We start from the raw sequence: 21221 nt of genomic DNA, 5'->3' as shown, positions 1-21221 counted from the left end.
ACTTCAAGTAATATCCTACCACTTCATGTACACTGTAAGACTCTTAACAGCTGTATGCTTCCATTTCCTTTCTCCCCAGCTTTCTGCTATGGTTGTCTTACATTATATTTCTACCTGTGTCAGAACCCCACATACATTGTTACTATCTGACAGCCAATTTTCTTTTAAAGAGATTAGCTACAAGAAAAAAATCTTGACTGAGCATGGTGGCTCATGGCTGTAATCCTGGCACTTTGGGAGGCTGAGGCAGGAGGATTGCTTGAGCCCAGAGGTTTGAGAGAAGCCTGGGCAACATAGGGAGACCTTTTTTCTAAATAAGAAAATTAAAAAAAAATTTTAAAAATCGGCCACTTGCGCCTATAATCCCAGCACTTTGGGAGGCCAAGGCAGGTGGATTGCCTGAGCTAAGGAGTTCATGACCAGGCTGGGTTACATAGTGAAACCCCGTCTCTACTAAAATACAAAAAAATTAGCCAGGCTTGGTGGCGTGTGCCTGTAGTCAACAGCTACTCAGCAGGCTGAGGCAGGAGAATCCCTTGAACCTGGAAGGCAGAGGTTGCAGTGAGCCGAGATCGTGCCACTGCACTCTGGCCTAGGCGACAGAGGGAAACTCCATCTCCAAAAAAAAAAAAAAAAAAAATCTCGTACTTTCCCACAATTGTTCCATGTCCAGCACTGTGAAGTTCTGTGTATAGATCCAGATTTCCTTCTATTTTCCTTCTGACCCAAGAACTTCCTTTAACGTGTTTTGTAGGACAAATCTGTTGACAATGACTTTTCCCCCCATTTTTGTTTGTTTACCTGTTTGTGTAAACATGTTTATGTCACCTTCATTTAAAAAAATTGTGCTGATTAGAAAGTTCTGGGTTGCACAGATTCGATGAGAAGTCTGATGGATGACTTTAAATTTGTTCCTCTGTATGTAGTGTGTCTTCTTTTCTTTTCTTTTTCTGCCAGGGCATTGGTGTTGGGGTTTGAATCAATCTTTTCAGTAGCTGAACTGGCCTTCAGTTGTGTTGTTGCTGTAGTTCTTTTCAATATAACACAATACTTCAGATTCAGGTACAAGATACCAGTATGCAAAAATCAATTGTATTTCTTCTTTGTTTTTGTTTTATAAATTGGCATAATAATTGTACATATATATACACATATATAAGTAGTGATATTTTCATACATATAATGTATAGTGATCAAAGCAGAGTAATTAGCATATGGATTATCTCAAACGTTCATCATTTCTTTGTGTTGGGAATATTCAGTGTCCTCCTAGCTATTTGAAACTATACAATATATTATTTGTTTAACTTTTCTAGACAGAGTCTTGCTCTGTCACCCAGGTTGGAGTGCAGTGGCGCAATCTCAGTTCACTGCAACCTCCACTTCCCAGGCTCTAGCGATTCTCCTGTCTCAGACTCCTGAGTAGCTGGGATCACAGGCAAGCGCCACCACGCCTGGCTAATTTTTGTATTTTTAGTAGAGACGGTGTTTCGCCATGTTGACCAGGCTGGTCTCAAACTCCTGACCTCAGATGATCCGCCCACCTCAGTCTCCCAAAGTGCTGGGATTACAGGTGTGAGCCACCACGCCCAGCCTATATAATATATTGTTGTTAATTATAGTCATCCTACAATGCTGTGGAACACTGTAACTTACTTCTCCTATCAAGCTGTAATTTTGTATCCTTTAACAAATCTCTCCCTATCCCCACCACCCCTTATCCTTTCCAGCCTCTAGTATCCTCTGTTCTACTTTTTATTGCTATGAGATTAGCATTGTTTAGCTTCCACATATGAGTGACAGCATGTGGTGTTTAAGATCCTCTGAAAGGGAGTGAAGCAGAGGCAGCTAAATTGGAGGCTGAAGCAGCTGGCCGTGCTGTGCTGAGGCTCGGTGGCAGAGACCAAGAGCTGACGCTCAGGTCTGTTCCTGGCTTATTTCACTTAACATAAAGTCCTGGCTTATTTCACTTAACATAAAGTCCTCCACTTCCACCCAAGATTACTGAGAATGATGGAATTTCATTCCTTTTTAGGGCTGAAAAGTATTGCATTGTGTACGTGTACCACATTTTCTTCATCCATTCATCTAGACTGATTCCATAGTGTGGCTATTGTGCATAGTGCTGTAATCAATGTGGGAGCGCAGATGTCTCTTTGATATGCTGATTTCCTTTCCCTTGAATAAATGCCCAGTAGTGGGATTGCTGGATCACATGGTGGTTCTATTGTAGTTTTTGGAGGAACTTCCCTTTTGTTCTCCATGGTGTCTCTACTAGTTTAAATTCTCACCAATAGGGTATGACAGTTCCTTTTTCTCTGCATCCTTGCCAGTGTTTGTTATTTTTTGTCTTTTTGAGAATAGGCATTCTAGCTGGGTGAGATTGCCAGCATTTGTTTGTTTGTTTGTTTTGTCTTTTTGATAACAGGTATTGTAACTGTGTGAGATGATAACTCGTTGTGGTTTTACTATTATTTCTTTTCTTTTCTGGAGACAGGATCTCACTATGTCGCCCAGGCTGGTCTTGAACTCCTGGCCTCAACTGATCCTCCCACTTCAGCCTTCGAGAAGCTGGGATTACAGGAGTAAGCCATTGTGCCCAGCCTAAATATGGGATTTTAGGCATTAAGCAGGGACAGGTGTTTGGGTGAGCGTAGCTAAGGAGCTGGGTTCTTCAGTCAGAGAGCATCCCACCAGGCACTGATTAAACCCGGACTGTGTTGAGAGCGCTGGAGGAAATGCTGGAGATGCGACACTGGAGTCCTGTGGTCCTGCGGGAGTGCACACTCTGAGGTCTCCTAGGTGTTTGTTTCAGGGAACATTGTGCCCAAGGCCTCTGTGTTCCCTGTCCTGGTCCCCTCAACTGTTTCTGTGTCCACATCTCAGGGTGTGTGCACTATGGTTTTGTGGGCTTCTGGGTCCGGGGTGTGAGGTTCTAAAGTTGCTCACATGCACGTGGGTCTGAATTTTAGAATCTGACGTCTCTGAGTAGGTTGAGCGTCTGTGTCCTCCTTCACTGAGTTCTCGGAGGGGTCTGAGTTCTGCTAACTGTTCAGCGTTGTGTGTCCAGGGTTGAGGTCTCTGAGCTGCTCGTTCCTGGGTTGTTATCTGGGTTTTCTATGTCGTTGGGGTCTCTTGGGCTTTGTGACCCACCCTGTGAGGTCCCTGGGTATCTGAGAGTGTGTGTCCAGGGTAGGACATTTCAGAGCTGGTAGGAGATGTATGTTTTGGAGGGAGGCCTGGTCTGTCTTTGGTTCCGTGTTCCAGGGATTGAAACGTCTAAGCTGTTTGGGAGATCATCTCCAGCATGAGAGACACTGTCACACAGCAAAGTTCAGACATGAGATGTTTGTGACCTTCTCCTGATGTTTGGGTCTCACCCTGTACAGTCAGTGAGAGGTTGTCTTGAGTTGACTTTCCCAGACTCGTCCACTCCAGCCTGCCACAGCCAGGCTTACTTATCTAGACCCCTGAGTTTACACGGCCAGCTTCCTTCACAGCCACCCCTGGGGTTGAAGTCATGCGACTGCTTTGAGAGTCATAGGTCCCCATCAGCACCACTTGTGGAGATCTCACTGTGGGGAGGAGTTTCTTCTGTGTCTCTGACAAAAGACACAGAGCAGGGACCCTCTCTCTTGGGGAGGAACAGGACCTGCCCATGTATTCCTGGGTCATGTGGTCTGTCTCCTGCTAGATGTCACTGACACCCAGAAAATAACCTGGACACAATGTCCCTCTTGCAGCTCTCCAGAACACATGCGTCAAACCTGAGATCTGCTGTGCCCTGGTGGGATTGCAAGAGCCTCTAGCTGTTTGGATCTTTTTCCCAGAGCTTAACTTCACCTTTACATGATGAGGATCTACAAAGTGGCATTTCAGCCGTTTCCTGCAAACACACAGAGCTTCTGAATGCAGAATTCAGGGCTAGGGAAGGGAGGGGACACAGGTAGAGGCCATATGTGGCCAGGAGGAGGCGTGGGCCTGAGACCGTCTCGGCTGGAATGTAGGAGTAAAGGGCACAGACCATTCAAGAGAAATGTGTGTTGTGCTGAAGAAAGTAGAAACTACCCCCAGAATGTCCCCTCTGTCTCTAAGACATGCACGGTTTAATTCTGTTATTTTGTGAGGCTCTTTGCACCATGACGCAAGGATGCATAGAGGGCTCCGTCACACGGGGGACGAGACCCTGAATGGTCTCACGGTCTAGTGGGGGAGGCAGATGTGCTCCTTCAGGCAACAAATATTTAAGAAGGTCTTCTACGTGCCAGGCACTTCTTGAGGTGTGGGGATACCTCAGGGAATCAAATCAACAGAAATCCCTGCCCTGGATCTGACATTCCCCAAAGAGGACATGGTAGGTGGCAGACAGCAAACCCTCCACAAGGGAATCTAGGAAATGTTAGAAGTTATGAACCAAAACATACCCAAGACAGGTGTCAATCAATTTAGAAGTTTATTTTGCTAAGGTTAAGGACGTGCCCCTGACACAACCTCAGGAGGTCCTGACGAAACATCCCCAAGGTCATCAGGGTACAGCTTCGGTTTATACACTTTAGGGAGACATAAGACATCAATCAACGCATGTGCGGTGTACACTGGTTCATTCTGAAAAGGCAGGGCAACTACAAGTTGGTGGGTGTGTGGGGGGTGGGGTCTTACAGGTCATAAGTGGATTCAAAGATTTTCTGATTGGCAATTGCTTGAGTTTATCTAAAGACCTCCAATCCATAGGAGGGAGTGTCTGGGTTAAGATTAGGGGTTTTGGAGACCAAGGTTCTTATTATGCCAATGAAGTCCCGAGGTAGCAGGCTTCAGAAGGAATAGACTGTAAATGTTTCTTATCAGACCTTAAAAGTTGCTGGACTCTTAGCTTATTCTCTCCTAGACCAGGAAAAAGACCTGGAAAGGGAAAGGGATTCTCTACAGAATGTAGACTTCCTCACAAGAGATGGCTTTGTAGGCCTATTTCAAAATGTGTCCAAGAAATATATTGTTGGGTGAAATACTTTGACTTCTTTCAGGGCCTATTTGTCATGTGATGCTATATTAGTCAGGCTGGAACTTGGTGTCTTATTGCCACAGTCTTAAGATCGCTGCCTTAACATAAATGCTGGTCAGCTGTGCCTGAATTCCACAGGGAGAAGCATGTAATGACGCATGTCTCACCCACCCTTCCCATCATGGCCTGCACTACTTTTTCAGGCTAGCTTTGGAGTAGCCTTGGCCGAGAGGAAGGGTCCATTCAGATGATTGGGGAGTGGGGCTTAGAATTTTATTTTTAGTTTACAAAAGTCATGGGGGCTGTGTTAAAAGGAAAAAAAATATACAGATCATGGTACAGGGACTGGGAATAGGGGAAGGAACTGGGTGGGCTGTAGGTTAATTATAACACAGAGTGACCAGGGTAGGCTGGGTTGAGAAGGTGACAGTTTGACAAAGATGTGAAGGGGGAGGAGTCAGTCAAGTAGATATCTGTGGTGAAGGCCTTCCAGACAGAAGGGACAGTTGGAAAAAAGTCAGAGGCTGAGTCGTTCCGACATGGCACAGACGCCACAAGGACACCTGCGCACTGGCAGGAAGCTGAACAGAAGGCCGGAGGTGCCACGGTGACAGGGATTTGATCCTGTTGGGCCAGGTATGCTTCTGCTCTGCCAGTGACACGGAAAGGGACAACGAAGGGCCACAGATGCCAAAAGCATGTCTGCGCAGCCTGTAGAGTTCAGGCGACAGAGGGACCTGGGCAGGAGCAGTCAGAACCAGGATGACTTGGGCAATGGGCTAGGACAGGCAAGGGGGCTGGCGCAGCCCACCCTGACTTGACGTGCTAATCTGGGTGTTCATGTCCTTGTTGCTGTGGACATCTGTGTCGTGGCAACAGAACCACATCCTCGATTAGGAGGCTTGAACCCAGTCAACAGTCCTCTTTCCCTACAGACCCTGGGGGACGCCAGTACCACATGCACTTGCTCTAGGGTACTCTAAGAGTTTGGTAAACCCATCGCTGCTGTCCCACTGGGAGGCCACAACTGAACCTGATGGAGTAACATACTGGCCGAGACATATTTAAAAATTCTGGCAGGGTGCAGTGGCTCACGCCTGCAATCCCAGCAGTTTGGGAGGGTGAGGCAGGCAGATCACTTGAGGTCAGGAGTTCGAGAACAGCCGGACCAACATGGTGAAACACTGTCTCTACAAAAAATACAAAAAAATTTTCCGGGTGCAGTGGCATGCTCCTGTAATCCCAGCTACTTGGGTGGCTGAGGCAGGAGAATCGCTTGAACCCAGGAGGTGGAGATTGCAGTGAGCTGAGATTGTGCCACTGCACTCCAGCCTGGGCGACAGAGTGAGTCTCTGTCTCAAATAAATAAATAAATAAATAATTTTGTAGCCTCTTTTATTAGGAGTTCTGGAATTAGGGAAGAGAGGAAAGTTACAACCCTCCTCCCTGACTCCAGGGGAAGAGAATCTCATTGCACAGATGTCCTCTGTTCACTCGATTCTCCTGGAGCATTTCTAATGCACACAGAGCTGCTACAATCATAACCATTACTGACCAAGTATTCTGGTGAAACCGAATAAACTTGTTCTGAGTGCTGACCGGACGGACACTCTGGGGACAGGGGGATGCTTTTGACTGTGTCCTTGCTGGCAGATGACCCCCACACTGGGGTGGGGATGGTAAGGAGAGTCATGGCAGAATTCAACCCACAGTCTCCTAGGAGCACACCTGTGTGCTACCCTCACCTGAGGGATGTGTGTGTGCAAGGGTTGGGTCAGGACAGACTCTTCAGAAGAGGGGAGGTTTTGCGGCAGGCACTTTGATTCTGCACAGCTTACACTCCAGAGAGCCGAAGAACAGGAGGAACCAGATTCCCATTCTCAGTCTGTTGATTTCCACACATATGGAGTCTGATCAACTCCACAGCTGTGCTGCAGCCGCTAAGGCTGCCTCTGCTCTGTTTGCCTCTAAGATTCTTCTTATCTCTTAAAGTGAGGCTGATGGAGACGTAATTTAGGGCAGGGGTGGATTGCAAGTGTCTCTGTGATAGGGCAAAGCGCCTCCTGGGGGAGGCCTAGAAGCTAAACTGGTAGCTGTGAGGCAAGGGACTCCAGGGCAGCTCCTGTGGACTGTGTTAGAACTTTTCAGGGTGGCTTTGCCCTGCCAGGGACCTTGATTTCACAGGTGGATGTGGTGTTGGGACCAGGCTGACTGTCCCATCACGGAATAATATCTGCAGCTGAGCAAGGGGAGCATAAGCAAAGTACGTTGTCGTGAGTTTAAAGAGGCCTGGCTTTGGAGTCTGACAGAGCCCGCATGTGAGTCCCAGATCCAGCCTTTTCTGCCTCAGTGCCCTGACCTCTTTCAGCTTGGTTCCTTATCTGTAGATTGGAGTTTGATACTTACCTCTCTGGGTCTTTGGGAAATCAACACTGTACATGAGTGGCACACAGTAGGTCCTCAACAGCCAGGCTCCAGGAAGAGCCATTCACACTGTGCCATGTTAGGGGTACATCAGTGTGCAGGCCAGCATGCTGGGACAGTGGGAGTCCAGTCTACCCTCCAGCCAGGCTTGGGGCTTGGGCTGATGGTGGCAGGACCAGGGCCATTTCCATCTTTTCTCTTTCATTGTCCACATGTCCAAAGCAGACACTTCTGTTCATATTTGAATAGGTGTGCAATGCTAGGAGCTGAAATAACAGGCTGTAGTGAATGAAGCTAAGCCTCACAGTTCACTCTATGGCTGGAAAAACTAGCTGTGAGGCAGGTCCTCAGCCCACATCACTTCATGGTACTGAACCTGGGACTACAATTCCAAACTCCACATTCACACATGATGAGTCTATAGGAATGAAGGAGAGATCTATGTTGTGTATCTTTATTTTTTTTATGTTTTTATTGTATATATTATATATATACAATATATTTATATGTGTATTTATATAACATGTTGTTATACACACACAGTGAAGTAACTGCTATAGTCAGGCAAATGAACCTGTCAGCTTCCTCAGTTACTTTCCTGCATCCTAGTCTTTGCAAGTAAACTTTTCCCAAAAACCCTACTCTCAGGTGACATTCCAACTGGTTGGCCCATTGGGGGAATTTTCATGAATCCCCATCATGTGCTATTGAGTAAAAATATCAAACCCACTAAGCATGCCTTTTGATTACGTGCTCCTTAGGTAAAATATAATTTGCTCTCCTTCACTTGAGAGCTGAAGGTAAGGAGGAATCAGGCAGCGGGTGATGGAGCAAGTGCTGGCCAGACAGAGGGAAGGGCGGGTGTGAGGCGGCGGACATGAGAGAGAGACAGCAAGAAAGCGAGCGTGCATGCTAGAGAGAGGCCTGGTGGTAGCCGGGGCCTGATATCCCTAATCCAGGAGGCTGGACTTTATCCTAAGGGCAGCAGGCATCCCTAATAGAATTTGAAAAGGTTTGACATGACCAGATTAGCAGTTAAGAAAGGTGCCCCACTCACTGGGACAGAGAATGGGTGGGAAGGGGTCAAGACTGTCAGCAAGATGAGCTATGAATTGTTGGTGGTCCTCAAGGAGGGAGATGAGGGTGACTGAACTAGGGAACTTACTGTGGTGATGGAGAGGAGTCAGTGTCAAGATCTCACTTAGAAAAACTTGGGAGGTCGAACTGGCCAGGCTTGGTCAACTGTGGGGGTGGTGAGAGGCAGCAATCAAAGATGGCTTTCAAGGTCTTTGGCCCAAGCTGCTGGGTAGAGGGTGGTGCCTGTCACTGAGTCAGGCAGCACAGGAGAGTGGGAATGGGTGGGTTCACTTTGGGACATGCTGAGTAGTACTTGCTATGGGACTCAACGACTTATGACTTGAATGACTTCGCAGAGCTGACCTAACCTCCCTGTGCTTACCGTGCATCTGTAATAGGAGAATAAGAATAACTAGAAAAAATGACTAATTTGTTTCATTTGTTGAGTCTAGGAGAAGGTTCTCCTTTTATACTGCAGAGTGGTATTTTCTTGTCAGGTCTTCCCAAGTAAAATGGGAACGTCTTGACTTGCCCATACAGTGGCTGCTTGATCTTACCTGTCTGCTTTGGGCATCATCACCATTCAGCATGTATTGCCAATACTAAAAAAATAAGTAAATACATAAATTTAAAGTAACAGGTGTCTATTATCACGTGTGTGCTGTAATAGCCCATCAGCCTGTCCCTCAAATAAACTCTCCCTTCAAATCTTCTAAACTTCCTCTTGAAGCCCACCTCTCCCTCCAGGGGCTGGGTAGGGCCTTTGGGACCAGGATCTCTAACACTCTCTTCTTTGGGGAGCCATCTCCAACTGCTGAGGATACTGGATGGGAGGAGGTGAGTGCAACGGGCCTGTGGGGTTGTCAGTTGGCGGAAATCTGTAGATTCAGGTAGAGAATCGAGCCACACGTGCGGATTTGGAAATGACAGTGTATGGCTGCCCAGCACGAAGAGGATGAAGTCACAGACACCTGGATTTAAATAGAGACTACACCATTTATTTCTTGTATGACTTTGGGGAGGTTGCTTAACCTCTTTGTGGCTCAGTTACTTCATCTGTAAAATGAAATAATATTCTGGGATAATGGTTCATGTTTCCTTCCTTCATAAAACAGCTGTTCACGAGGTGGCTTCTTCCAGCGTTAAAAAGGAATCTACTATCCATGTATCTGCTAGGATAGACACTGTTGCATATCACTTGACTCCTGAAGTACGCCACGGTAAAGAAATCTCTGTACACTTTGATGTTCTGGGAAGTCGTTGGCCACACAGGACCAATTATTCTCCATGAGACTTAGATAAGGGATGCTGTCTGTCCACTCTGTGCCATAACTCTCAGATAGCAGACCCCACCAGTCCTTGTTCTTTTGTCTCATGAATAATTCACTTGGACAGGAAGTCTGTCCTCCTAGAAGTAGCTAGGCACAGAGAGAAACATTCCCTGTTAAGCTGGTTGAGACTTCCGCTGATTACAACAAAAACCCTGCCCCATAAATATTCCCACTAAAACAGGTCTTCTCCTTCCTATGAAAGTAAAAGACATCCCCCCCCGCCCCACCCCGGTTACCCCGACAGTGTGATTTCCACTTCTGGGGCGCTCTCCCTAAGGCAGTAGCCTGAATAATTTCAATGTCTTGGATTGTTTGGTTTCTGTCTTTACCAAGATGCATGTATCATTCATGCAAAAACAGTAAAAAAAAAAAAAAAAAAAGAAAAGAAAAGAAAAGAAACAGCAGGTGTCGGTTCTCAGGGGCTCGCCCTAGCTCAAAACTCCCAGCCAATCACAGGAGAAGTCGGCCTCCTCCCAACCCTCCAGCCCAGTTCCCACGTTCCTCGCCCTTGAAGTCACGTCCGCTATAGGGAGTCTCTTTCCATGGCCTCCGGAAGCATTCGGCCCGTCCACAAGCCACGCTTCAGAGAGGGCCGCTCCGGGAACGCAGCCGCGCACCTCCGGAAGGGATGACCTATTCCCGCCTTCTCCCGCAGCCCACCCGAGCGGCGTGGGTGGCGAGAAGCCACCCAACCGCTGTCGCGCAGACACCCACTCGCTCCCTCTCCCGGCTCCCCGGCGGTCCGCGGCAGCCAATCAAAGGTCCAGTTTCTCAGCGGCGTCGCATCCTTGTGACGTTAGCACATCCTCTCCAACGCCCCCTTCCGCGTTGCGGCACCTCTAGCCCGCCGGAGGGCGGCTCCTCTCGATGGTCTTAACCCTTCAATTACTAGCGGGAGGCGCTGCGTTTCCAGGGCGGAGGAAACGAGGCGCCGCGCTGGCGCCTGGACGGCGGGAAGCGGCTCCGGAGCGAGAACGCGCGTGAGAGAGCCCGAGAGAGACAAAGAGCGAGCGAGCGCGCGGGAGAGACTGAGGGCGGGGGGTGGGAGAGAGACTTCCAGAGAGACAGAGCGAGAGGCCGAGACCGAGACTGTCCCTAGCACAGGCCAGGATGTCTTGGGATTCGAATCCCTGGGTTGGGCCGGCCGGGAGCGGGGATTTCGAAGGAAGCGGGTGATTTTCCCCGTCGTCCATATCTTCCCGGTGTGGGAATGGCGGTCGTGCACTCTGGGGGTGGCGTCCTTCTCTTTCCCAGCTTGGGGGTGGCCTTTTTCAGCGGAGAAAGAGGATGCCGCGGGCATTCGTAGCCGGCGGGACTACACTTGGGCTAGGATCAGTGTTCAGCGGGTTCAGAAATCACCGTGTCCTTGGCATCACCTCCCTCCCCACCTCCTCTCCCACCGCACAGCATGAGACAGAGACTGGAGGGTTTTCAAGGAGGACTGCATTGCCCCTATTGAAACAAACCGTCTAACACACCCTTTCTCCGACGTGTGACAGAGGGACGGTCGTAACGTGAAATATGACTAGACGTGCGTTTAATGGGCGCTGTGATTGCTGCATTCTTGCGCAAGGAATGGTCCAGGCCATTTGTGTCCAGTAGCCGCACAAGCTGCAGGGTCTCATGTTTGGAGAAGGAGGGCCTCTCCGCCGTCCACCTTGCTGGAGTACAGGCGACCCTGGGCGGTAACCCTCTGAGCCATCAGAAATGTGGTGCTCTGAGTAGCCACAGATTTCCATCTGCATCTCCAATACCATTTCCCTCTACTGACGTATCCCTGTTGGGTGCGTTGGATTTGTGCGTGGGTGTGAGGGTAATTTGGTGTGTTTGCTCGCAAAAGGAAAAGCGAATGGCCTTGCTTGCTGAGCTTATCAGGGCACTAGCAGTGGAGAGAGAAAGGACTACTGTATTCTTAGGAGCAGAATCTTAACAACTCCCTGTAAAACGGGCAGTGTGTCTTAACCTGGAATGCTTTGGCATTTAATAAAATTTCCCGTGAATACTTTTCATAGGGAAGCACTGTTTTTACTGTTTCTGGTTGGACAGTGGTTACATTTCAAATCGTAGTTCAGAATTTGTGAAATACCCAAATTAAATCTCTACATGGCAGTAATCCATTTCCTTTCCTTAGTGTGTGGTTGGAAGATTAATTTGAGATAAGTGTTCAGTTCTGGGCTGGGCAATCGTGCCTGGCAGGGGAAACTTAGGTTCTTTAAGGAAAGGGCCTGATGTGCTAAAATGAAATCTATACCGTGTTTAGCCGCTTATGAGAATATGAAACTAAGGAGAGCCGCAGGTAAGTATATGTCAGTTAATGCGAATTAAAATGGGTGACAATATAAAGAGAGATTGGTGTCACAAATAGTGAAGTGACTTGTATTTCAGCAGACCTCACTGAGAAATGGTCGCCACCACTCCCTAGGTGTGTGACCTTGAGTGAGTTGCTTAACCTCTCTGATTCTGTTACCTCATCTGCAACTGGGGATGATAATATATATCATAGCATGCCCTGGGAGAAGCTGTTCCTGACCACCTGGGCTATGGTGGTTTTGACTTCCTCTGTGTCAGAAGTACCCCCGTCTCATGCCTGCCATAGTTGTCTTTTTGTTTTGTGATTTCAGATGGTCTCACCTGTCACCCAGGCTGGACTGCATTGGCCTCAATCTCCTGAGTTCAAGTGATCGTCCCACCTCAGCCTTCCTAGTAGCTGGGACCATAGGTGTGCAGCATCATGCCTGGCTAATTTTTAGAATACTTTTGTGGAGATGGTGGTCTTGCCCTGTTGCTCAGGCTGACCTCAAACTCCTGGGCTGAAGCAGTCCTCCCACCTCAGCCTCCCAAAGTGCTTGGATTAGAGGCATGAACCACCATTCCTGGCTCCTTGAACAATATTTTATTCCTCAGACTGAGATGTGTCCTTGGGATGGGGCTGCATTTGATAATTCACTGAAGGCACTGCTGAATGGAGGGGACCCTCAGTAAATACCTGGAGGAATGTGACCTGGCCAGTGAGGTTATTTTCTTTTGTAGGTGAAAGGTGTAACAGTCACTCGGCCTACACCCACAGTATCGACCTTGTGAACCCAGCGACCTGACTGCCTTGGGTGAGTCTAGGTAAGCTCCATTCTTGCCAGAGCTGACTTGCTGCTTGTCTTCTCTTGCTGCTCTGGCCACTCCTCTTGGTCCCTCCCCTGTGCCCCTCCTTGGACTCCCGGTTGTACTCCCGCTGCTTTTCTGTGTACTCACCTGCTGGGAGACCCCTGATACCAGCAACACGCTTCACTGCTGTCTTCATTTTCTTCTTTGTTTCTTAAAAATGGGCATTGCTGGCTTTACTGACTGACTACCTGTTCTTTTTTTAACAAAGCTGCTAAGAATTGTATCTCTTCCACTCCAGACCCAGTAGGATAGAGATTATCTGTGTAGGCATCAAAAATGTAGAACGTCTGCAAGTCGTGTGTAGGACAGACTCTTTCCTCAATGTGTGTGGCGTTGTGTGGCTAGGAGTTAGATTCCTTTGCCATGATATGGCACAAGACTAGGAGCACAGTTTTCAGCACCCGGAGAACTTGCACAGATCTTAGTCATTTTGCTGTAGGATTTTGCCACTTCCAGAAAAAAGTCCTTGTGGCCGGGCGTGGTGGCTCATGCCTGTAATCTCAGCACTTTGGGAAGCTGACGTGGGCAGATCACAAGGTCAGGAGTTCGAGACCAGCCTGGCCAACATGGTGAAACCCCATCTCTACTAAAAATACAAATATGAGCCGAGCGTGGTGGCGGGTGCCTGTAATCCCAGCTAAACCAGAGGCTGAGGCAGGAGAATTGCTTTAAACTGGGAGACGGAGGTTGCAGTGAGCCGAGATCACGCCACTTGCACTCCAGCCTGGGTGACACAGTGAGACTCTGTCTCAAAAAAAAAAAAAAAGTCCATATTTAATTGGGATTATTAAATGAAATCCGTGTCTTTAAACTGAAATAAGTGCATTTTATTATCTCATATTATTGAGGAAGATTGAAAAAAGCATCACATGGGATTGGCTTAATTTTGAAAAGAAACACAAAGCTTTTCCTGGCGCTCATTTTCAGGACGTAGTCTAGATACACTTGCTTAGCTGTTCTCTTTCTCATTCTGCAGAGGAGAATTGAGGTGAATGAGAGTGGGGAGTGTGAGAGGTACGTTTGGTGCAGTGTTTGTGGCATGGGAACAGAACGGGCCAGGAGAAGGTGACAGTAAGGAGTAGCAGCATTGCACCCGATCCCCGGGCAGCTGTGGACACGCGGGCCAGCCCCTAGGACTCTGCTGTCTGAACTCTTCCCTCAGGATTACTTTCTTGCTTAGGTGTCAGGGGAGGCTGAACACCCAGAGACGCAATGCCACCAAGGGTGTGTGCATCTGCAGTCAGGGAGACCTGGGAAGGAATTCTGTCCCTGAGTGGTTGTGTGATCTGAGGGAAGTTACTTGATCTCTCCATGCAGGAATTTCTGCCTTTGCAACATGGGAAAATATGGATTCTGCAGGGTTGACTTGACATACTCAGTGAGATGTTTATCACGGGTCCCACATCCTCCTTGTTTCATTTGATAGATATTTGTAAATGTCCACTGGGCTCAAGGCTCTATGATGGGTGAACAAGACAAAGTCCCCGGCTTCTCTCAGCCCCTGGGCTAGTGGGTTGACAGAGAAATAACCATCTGTTGACAGCTGAGTGGGATTGGGGCTGGGACAGGGGAAATACAGGGCATTTTAGGAGCTTGAAGAAGGCCTCCTGGGGGAAATGCTATCTCAGCTGAGTCCTGCAGGGTGAATTAGAGGTAAAAGTCTTGCCAGGAGCCATTGCAGTCCCCAACTGTCCATCGTCATCCCGTTCTACCTGCTGAGGTGGTGAGTTGCCTTTCTGATCAGGCCTGACTGATGAGGGATTTTTCTTTACTCACAGCTGAAAGAGACTTCTTGATCTGGTGACATTGTGGGAATGTTTTTTGAGGGCCCAATAGAGTGTAGTGGTTAGGGACACTAGCTCTGATTCTAGACAGGCTTCCAACCCAGTTCTCTCCATGGCAATCATATAACCTTGAGAAAATTGTCATCCTCACCTGTGAAGTAGGTTTTTGTTTTTCATACTAACAATACCAAACTGAGAGGGGTGTGTTTGTGAGTATGTGTGTGTGTGTTCAGTACATATTCGAACTGTTTCTGATATGGTTCTGTCTTTCTTACCGCAGTGTGTGCTGATAGCCACGATTTGGTGAGTAAACATTCAGAGGACCAGTATCCTCTGAAGAAAACTGGTGAATTCTTGGTTTCCACATTTGTCAAACGAATAGAGCCTGGAAGGCTGATCTAAAGTTTCCATTTAGCATTTAATGTCAATTTTTGGTTGCATTCATCCAAGATGCATTTATCAAAACAAGACAGAGAGATACCCTTATTGCAAAATATGCCATTGGGTTTTTTCACTTAACCTGCAGCAAGATTGACTTTTTTCCCTCAGGAGTACAGTTCTGTGAGCTTTGACACAGGCATACATTCTTGTCGCCACCACCACCACAGTCAGGATCCAGAACAGCCCCATCACCCCAGGATGCTCCCAGGAACTGCCCCACTGCGGTTACCCCTTCTTCATCCATCATCCCTGGTGTAATGTGATCTATTTCCTTCCCTCTAGGTTTGTCTTGGGGAGAGTGTTATGTCAATGACACCAAACAGTTTGTGGCCTTGTGAGGCGGGCTTCCTTCTTTTGGCCCAACGAACATCTTGGATGAGTGTCAGATGCCTCTGTCATAGGCTGTTCTTTTTTCACGAAAGCAGTTTCGCTGTGTGGAAGACCACAGGTGTTCAGCCATCCTTCTACTGAATGACATTTTCCTCACTCCAGTGTGGGGCAGTTTTGCATCGAGCTGCTTTTGCAATTCAGTGCAGGCTTTTCTGTGAACCTAAGTTTTCATTTCTCTAGGTTCTCTAGGGTAGATACCAAGGAGTGGGATGGCTGGGTCCTATGGTAAACATCTGTTTGACTTACAAGAAACTGCCAAACTCCTTCTCAAAGTTGCTGTGCCATTTCGCCCTCCCAGTTGCAAAGTGTGAGAGTTGCAGTCGCCCAACATGTTCTCCTTGCTTGGCCTTGCCAGTCTTCACGGTGTTGATTTGCATTCCCCTAATGCTGAAGGATGTTAAATATAGTTTCTTGTGCTCCCGTTCAAGTTTTTCCCCCATTTTCTAGTGGGGTGTTGATTTTCTTATTGTGGAGTTTTGAAAATGCGCCATGTATTTTGGATATAAGATCTGTCAGGTTGGTGATTCTCAAACATTTCCTCCTAGTGGTGCAACTTCGATTTTCATTCTCTGAACACACTGGCTGTTACACAGCCAAAGTTGTGTTGTGTTGTATTCTATTCTATTCTATTTATCTAGAGACAGGGGCTCACTGTGTCGCCCAGACTGGAGGGCAGTGGCTCGATCTCGGCTCACTGCAACCTCTGCCTCCTGGGTCGAGCAATTCTCCTGCCTCAGCCTCCCCAGTAGCTGGGGACTACAGGCATGTGCCACCACGCCAGCTAATTTTTGTATTTTTTGGTAGAGACGGGGTTTCACCATGTTGGCCAGGCTGGTCTCGAACAACTGAACTCAAGTGACCTGCCCAGCTTGGCCTCCCGAAGTGTTGGGATTACAGGCAGGAGCCACCACGCCCGGCCAGAGCCAGAGTTTTACATTTTGCCAAACTCCTATTCATCCATCTTTCCTTTCCATGGATCATGCATCCGAGGTCATGTCCTAGCCTCCCCTCACAAAGATGTCTTCCTGCGGTTTCTCCCAAAAGTCTTAGTATTGAACTTCGGTTTGTAGGTCTCTGAACCCTTTTTCCTTAATTGCATGTAAAGGTTGAGGTTGAGGTGCATCTTTTTGCATAAGGATAGGCCACCTCATGCATTGAAAAGCTTATCCCTTCTCCATTGGATTCCCTCTCACACCCATGTCAAAACTTACTGGACACATTTCTATGGATGGATTGATTCATGGACTCTGTTTTATTCCATGGATCTACTCGTCTACCCCTGTAAGCCAGCAATCTCGATTATTACAGCTTTAGAGCAAATCTGAAAATCTGATAATATGATCTCTCTAAATCCCTTCTGCTTTTTGAAACATCAAATATTCTACGTGAATTGTAGAATCTGCTTGTTTATACATGCAAATGTCCCTCAAGGATTCTGATAGGCAGGGACTGCATTCATTCTACAGATGAAATTGGGGACAATGGACTTTAACCTTTTGGGGTCTTTCAATATGGGAACACATTGTTTCTCTCCATTTAACTAAATCTTCTTTGATTTCTTCATTACCGTATAATAGTTTTGGGCATGCAGACCCCTTCCATGTATTTCGCTCTATACATAACCATTTCACTGTGTTTGTAGCTTTTGTAAAACAGTATTATTTCTTAAATTTAGGTTTCCAGTTACTCGTAGGATTGTTTTCTGTGTGTTGAGTTTCTCTCCTGTATCGCTGCTAAGCTCTCATTAATGAGCACTAAGCTCTTATTAGCTCTGAGAGTCTGGAGGAGATTCATTGGTTGTTTCATGTAGACGATCACAGGATATATGAAAAGGAGTACTTTGGTTTCTTGCTTTCTCCGATGTGTGCCATGACTCTTCTGGCATTATAGCACTGACTAGGCCTCCAGCGTGACGTTGAATAGCTGTGGTGAGAGTGGACGTCCTCGCCTGGTTCGTATCCTTGGGCAGAAAGCATCCAGTCGTTGACCATTAAATGGCTTGTTAGTTGTAGGTTTGACTGTACACACCCTTTTTCAGGTTGAAGAAGTTGTCTTGTGTTCCTGGTGTGCTACAGCTTTTATATCACCAGTGGACTTGGAATCGTATTGAATGGTTTTTCTGCATAGCTTGATGTGATCCTGTCATTTTTGTTCTTCATCTGATCTCTCAATCTGTGGATTACATTGATTGATTTTCAGGTGTGGGAAGAACAACCCTTGCATTCCTGCGATAAAACCCACTTGATGGTGGCTTATTATTCTTCTCACATACTGCTGAATTCCAATTACTAAGTTTTGTTGAATACTTTGGTGCCTGTATTAGGAAAGAATACTGGTCTGTCCTTTTCTTGGTATCCCTGCGGTGCTGGCCTCATAAAATCAGTGGGGCACATTGCCTCTGCTTTGTTTCCTAGAAGAAGTTGTGTAAGTTGGTGATATTTGTTCATTAAACGTTTGGTAGAATTGGCCAGTGAAACTGTTGCGGCCCAGAGATCTTTTTGCAAATGTGTTTGCTTGTGAATTCGACTTCTTTAAAACATACAGGACTGTGCACACAGTCCAGTGTTTGAAATCCATCCTGGGTGAGTTTCCGTAGCTTGTGGTTTTCAAGTATGTGCTACATTTCCTCTGACCTGTGGAATATGAATCTGTAGAGTCGTGTGTGTTCTTACCATATTGACCCTTTTATGTTTTCTGTGTCTGGAGTGCAATCTCTTCTTGCATTCCTGATAATTGGTAACTTGTTTCTTTGCCCTCTTTTTTCCCAGCCAGTCCTGCCACGGGTGTATCAATTTCATTGATCACTTCAAAGAACCAGCTTTTGGATTAATTGAATTCATCTATGTGTTTTTCTCTTTGAAGTCTCCTGGGGGTTTTTGCTTCTGTTATTTAGTAAAATAAATTCTTATCCACACTCGGAATTTGGAAACGATTTCCATAGGCGTGAGCAGCCCTTTTGACTAGATGCAAACCCAGTGGTCGGGAAGGTGAACATACAAAAGGGTGTGTCCCCATGGTGCAAACGCTTACAGTTGAGTAAAAGTCTCCCTTGTGAATGGATGAAAAATGAACGCTCATGGGCAGAGCATCTGTGAGTCACGCCTTGATTATTCTACAAATGATGCTTGGGAAGGGGTTGGAAAATGTCAGCAGGGAATTGACATCGTCGAACTGCATCGCAGCCTTTTGCACTCCGTGTCATGTGGGTGCATTAGTTGGTATCATTTCTAAATCCTTTATTAGGTGGCATTAATATTCTAAGCTGGTGACATGTATGATCTCACGTCATCCTCAGAAGAAGCCTAGGACAGGGTCTCTGTATAATCTCCATTCTACACACAGGAAGTGGAGGGACAGAGAGGTTGAGTAAGATGAATAATCATGTGTTTTCTTCTGGTCTTATCACCTTGTGTTGCAGTCTGGGTTCTGCCCGCACACATTCCTCGCTACCTTCTTCGTGTCTGAGAACCTCCAGCTTCACCTCCTTTTCTGGACCCAAGGGCCTGGCGGGGCTTCCAGCTGGGACCAGACCTCCATGGATCCACTCCAGAAACGGAATCCAGCATCACCTTCCAAATCTTCCCTGATGACAGCTGCAGAGACTTCCGAGGAAGATCCAGCGTCCTCTCAGCCTTCTTACTCAGAACAGCCGATGATGGGCCTCAGTAACCTGAGCCCCGGTCCTGGCCCCAGCCAGGCCGTGCCTCTCCCAGAGGGGCTGCTCCACCAGCGGTACAGAGAGGAGAAGACGCTGGAAGAGCGGCAGTGGGAGAGGCTGGAGTTCCTTCAGAGGAAGAAAGCGTTCCTGCGGCACGTGAGGAGGAGACACCGCGATCACATGGCCCCCTATGCTGTTGGGAGGGAAGCCAGAGTCTCCCCGTTAGGTGACCGAGGTCAGAATCGATTCCGATGTGAATGTCGATACTGCCAGAGCCACAGGCCAAATCTTTCTGGGATCCCTGGGGAGAGTAACAGGGCCCCACAACCCTCCTCCTGGGAGACGCTGGTGCAGGGCCTCAGTGGCTTGACCCTCAGCCTAGGCACCAACCAGCCCGGGCCTCTGCCCGAAGCAGCACTCCAACCACAGGAGACAGAGGAGAAGCGCCAGCGAGAGAGGCAGCAGGAGAGCAAAATAATGTTTCAGAGGCTGCTGAAGCAGTGGTTAGAGGAGAACTGAGACGTGCACCCACATGGGATGGAGACCCAAAGGGACTGCCGTGTTGGCAGCGCCTGGGTGTGGGCCCATTTTGGGGACCAAACACCAAGCTGTGGTCGGATGAGTGCCAGGACCTGTGTGCCAGGACACGTGGGAATCCTCCCAGCATGATGCTTGACCGACCCCAGGAAGTCCTCATCTTTTGTGCCTGTCATTCTTGGATGGCTGTGAGGCATTCCTTGGCAAGGGACGCTGCATACCAGCGGTCCTCGCCGCATCTCACGTGGCTCCCGTGATGCATGTTGTTGCTTTCCCACCCGGGATCTCCATCTCTCTTCCCTTCCTGCTGTCAGTAAGAGATCACATGTCTGTGTAGTGTGAATGCCTTGTCGCTGTCCTGTGCTTTTGCACCATTGAGTTGACTGCCTCTGAGAAGCAGCACTAGGCCTGTTGAAATGCAGTGTGCTGCCCTGAGATCCAGTTTCAAGAACGGGCAGCTAAACGCAGTGTGGGAAAGGGATGTGGAATGAGAACTTGGTGGTTCACCGCTGTACTGTTTGTGTAATCATTTATGTATGTGGTAAGCTACATGTATGTAAATATTGCAATACCCCTAACAGCCGAGTAGTATTCTCCCTTGCAGGAATTTCTGACGGGGTTCCTCATCATCAGTACCAAATAAATATATGTAGGAATGGAAAATGGGTGTAGAATTCAGGTTTGTTCCTCAGTATTGGTTTGTTTCTCATTAGATCTGAGCTGACTACCTTGAAATCTCCCCCAGCAGGGGATCCGGGTTTATTGAGGGAAGCTCTACGCTGTGGAGACTGGGAACGGGGGAGGGAGGGCACCAGAGAACACAGCCCAGTCACTGTTTGAGCCCTGCAGCGGGACCAGCATCCAGACCAGCGAGGCAGGGCCATGACTTCGAAGAGAGGCTTCCTGTGCCCAGGAGACGTGGAAGCAGAGTCCACCACCCACGGTGAGAGCCCTGCGTGTTGGTGCTGGTGCCCTGGCTTAGGGGCTGCGGTGCCATTGCTTGTTGTGTGGTGGGCCCAGGTGGCTGAACCTGAGCAACGGTTTGCACCTGCTTTGTCAGAACCAGAGCATCCTTGGGTTCTTCCAACATCTTGGGATTTAGACGTGTGTCTTTTAATTTCAGGAGGCACAAATGATTAAATCTCTTTTTTTTAACCTCTGCAGAATCCTGAGATGTGAACCCAACCAGTACCCGTGTGACTCCTCTGAACTGAAAACAAATTCTGCTTTGTGTCAGTCTGTTTTAGGTAGTCCCCAGAGCTGTCTTGCTGCAGAAGTCTATGCGTCTCCTGCCGACAGAAGTGGCTTGAAAACAGGTAAGCGTCTTAGGTTCTGATGCTGAGATCTCATGAGAGAGTTGACAGTTGAACTGACCTAGCTCCAGGGGAGAAGGGAAAAAACAGCAGGGCTTTTCCTTCTTG

At 47.8% G+C, this 21221-nt stretch overlaps 1 protein-coding gene across 16 annotated transcripts in view; it reads left to right on the top strand.

Annotated features, from left to right (window-relative positions):
- Positions 1–20463, top strand: part of LOC115898663 (protein FAM156A/FAM156B) — a 41855-nt gene extending 21392 nt beyond the window's left edge. For 3 of the 16 annotated variants that reach the window (XM_030933811.1, XM_030933812.1, XM_030933810.1), the window contains 2 exons: positions 12862–12945; positions 19024–20463. In XM_030933811.1, coding sequence (XP_030789671.1) covers positions 19141–19782 — 642 coding nt within the window. In that variant the 5' untranslated portion in view covers positions 12862–12945; positions 19024–19140 and the 3' untranslated portion in view covers positions 19783–20463. The other 13 variants (XM_030933818.1, XM_030933817.1, XM_030933808.1 and 10 more) reach the window with 12 other exon arrangements.
- The last annotated feature ends 758 nt before the right edge of the window (positions 20464–21221 follow it).

This window comes from Rhinopithecus roxellana, chromosome 7 (assembly GCF_007565055.1).
Source record: "Rhinopithecus roxellana isolate Shanxi Qingling chromosome 7, ASM756505v1, whole genome shotgun sequence".
Classification (NCBI taxonomy): domain Eukaryota; kingdom Metazoa; phylum Chordata; class Mammalia; order Primates; family Cercopithecidae; genus Rhinopithecus; species Rhinopithecus roxellana.
Note: the sequence above shows the minus strand (reverse complement) of the source record. Positions and strands in the feature narration are given on the sequence as shown.